Source organism: Penaeus chinensis, chromosome 22 (assembly GCF_019202785.1).
Source record: "Penaeus chinensis breed Huanghai No. 1 chromosome 22, ASM1920278v2, whole genome shotgun sequence".
Lineage (NCBI taxonomy): Eukaryota > Metazoa > Arthropoda > Malacostraca > Decapoda > Penaeidae > Penaeus > Penaeus chinensis.
In genome coordinates this window covers 11,572,255-11,574,754 of record NC_061840.1, presented here as the reverse complement: position 1 = coordinate 11,574,754, position 2,500 = coordinate 11,572,255, and the positions used below count along the sequence as shown (strand labels likewise).

Sequence of the window (2,500 nt, the reverse complement as noted above, 5' to 3'; positions counted from 1 at the left end):
GTCGCGAGGCATTCCGTAGCGATGGGGCTAAGCAGTGGCTGTCAGCTGGGCATGCCACCGAGTTGATGCATGTCTTTGTGCTGGCGAAAAAAGGTTTGATTTTAATCAACTAAAGGATCATTAGGCCCTCTGCCTGAGCTACAAAACAATATAGTGCAAACACATGATAAAATCTAAGACAAGAGAGTCAGACAAAGTGAGAAACAGAGAGAAAAAAAAAAAACACTTTCAACAAACTACAAGTTAATTCACACATCACACTAACCAAATAAACCTAAACCCTTAAAAAAAATTAATAGAAAATTTTAAAAATAATCAAAAAATCAAATAAAGTCATAAATACCTCAGTGATATGGCCATCCGTGCAGGCAAGCATGAGAATGGCTGCATGGCTGCCACACCCTTGTCCGAATCCCGGTCTTCGAGGAGTTCGAAACACAGATGAGCTTCACTGTCCCCGCTGCAGCACTGAACTGATCCATCTGCACCCTCAAAAGCTGTAAATATTAGGCTTGGCTCATCAACTTCATGCAATCCTTGTTTAATTAGCTAAAATTATGGTACTTTATTAATTAATTTATATGCTATGATGCTTTATGACTTATCATTTCCAATTTATTTGTGTTAAAAAAAAAAATTGGTGTTCATATACATGTTCAGAACTAAGCACAGACGATATTTACATGCAGAAATATCAAAATAAGATCAAATTAAAAGCATAACAGAAAAGAAAGAGGGAACATAACATATTAAAACCATAAAAATAGCAAAGAAAAGAAAAAACAACATATAAATAAATCATTACAAACAGGTAAACAAAAACAGAAAAAAAAATAATAATAACAAGATAATAATTCCATTTATCAACAAACATCTCTGCCACCCTTCTTTTATATCTCTTTTATCACACTTTATCTCTTACTCACTCATTCTTACCTCTCTTCTTTAGGAAAATTTTGTGCAAATAGCTCAATATTGGGTGAGAGTCCATCTCTGCAATGACAGACAAACAAAATGCAGGGGCTAAAAATTAAATTAAAAACTATGGAGAAAAGTATAAAAGAGGAGGAGGAGGAGGAGGAGGAGGAGGAGGAGGAGGAGGAGGAGGAGGAGGAGGAGGAGGAGGAGGAGGAGGAGGAGGAGGAGGAGGAGGAGGAAGAAGAAGAAGAAGAAGAACCAAGAAAAAGACAAAAACGAAGGAGAAGAAGTTGAAGATGAAAAAGAAAAAGAAAAGGAGGAGGAGGAGGAGGAGGAGGAGGAGGAGGAGGAGGAGGAGGAGGAGGAGGAGGAGGAGGAGGAGGAGGAGGAGGAGGAGGAGGAGGAAGAAGAGCAAGAGGAGGAGGAGGAGGAAGGAGAGGAAGAGGAGGAGGAGGAGGAGGAAGGAGAGGAAGAGGAGGAGGAGGAGGAGGACGAAGTGGAGGAGCAGGAGTAAGAGAAGGAAGAGGAGGAATAGGATAAATTATGAAAAAAAATCATACATATAAAAGATTAGTGACAGTTTCCAAGTGAACTGATATAAATATTAATTGTCTAATGTTAGTAAATTGTTGTTTCTTTTAATCTCTCTTTACTTATGCATTTTAATATCTTTATATCTAACATCTGTTTATATTTACCTACTTTCTGTGACAAAAATATCACTATATAACTATAATCACTAAAATCATCATCACTATCTTCATAATCATTATTTCCGTAATCATTATCCATTCTCATTATCATTTTCAAACGTCTTATCCGAACAAGAAACATTAATAATCCCATTAAACAAATATGCGACCACAGCAAAATAGTCACTGTTTTAATGCCTTTTGCTTCTTTGTCTTCATGCAGGGAGCATTTTGTTCTTGTTATCTATTCCAACATTTTCATTATCTTATGTGGCTGAAAAGAAACATTTACTTTTTCACATTTGCATTCATTCTTTCATACTCATCGCAGACAACAAGCGTCATACATCTCTCTTGTGCGAATGTGTGTTCTGTCGTTTGTTTTGTCTTTTATTTGAATTTTTTCCTTCTTTCATTCTAATCTGTTATGTTACATTTGCTTTAGAAAAATAAACAAGTTTTTTTCTCCATACATGAAGATTTTTACTGCATATCTTAAGGCAATACGTATTCTGAATGCTACAAGGTTTTAGAGACAAGTTAGTTATTATTTCAAATATCACAAAAAAATACAAATAAAAAAAAGGATTACATATCATAACAAACTTCTGACATATCCCCTCTCTTTGATTTGAACTCCAGGTAAATTATCAAAAAACACTACCTGCTAGCACAAAATCACATTGAGTAATAAGGAAAATTAATAAGAGCACAGCAAACATATACAAACAGCTAAAATGACATAAATAGTAAACACCTATGCCATCACCAAAGCCTCATGTGACATCTGTCAGGAACATCTAGAACATCAAGAACAAATCACCACATATTTACAAGAAAAAGATTAACAGGAATGCAAGAGAACACTAACAAATATACTGTAGTATAAC

The 2,500-nt window shown here is 35.3% G+C and overlaps 1 protein-coding gene across 3 annotated transcripts in view; it reads right to left on the bottom strand.

Annotated features, from left to right (window-relative positions):
• The window catches only part of LOC125037200 (membrane-bound transcription factor site-2 protease-like), a 9,727-nt gene that overhangs the window by 969 nt on the left and 6,258 nt on the right, over positions 1–2,500 (bottom strand). Inside the window, exons 8-10 of one of the 3 annotated variants that reach the window (XM_047630250.1) lie at positions 937–993; positions 344–497; positions 1–80 (exon numbers count right to left, since the gene is read on the bottom strand). The exon at positions 1–80 is cut by the window's left edge and continues 969 nt beyond it. In XM_047630250.1, coding sequence (XP_047486206.1) covers positions 1–80; positions 344–497; positions 937–993 — 291 coding nt within the window. The remainder of the gene's footprint in view (positions 81–343; positions 498–936; positions 994–2,500) is intronic. The other 2 variants (XM_047630251.1, XM_047630252.1) reach the window with 2 other exon arrangements.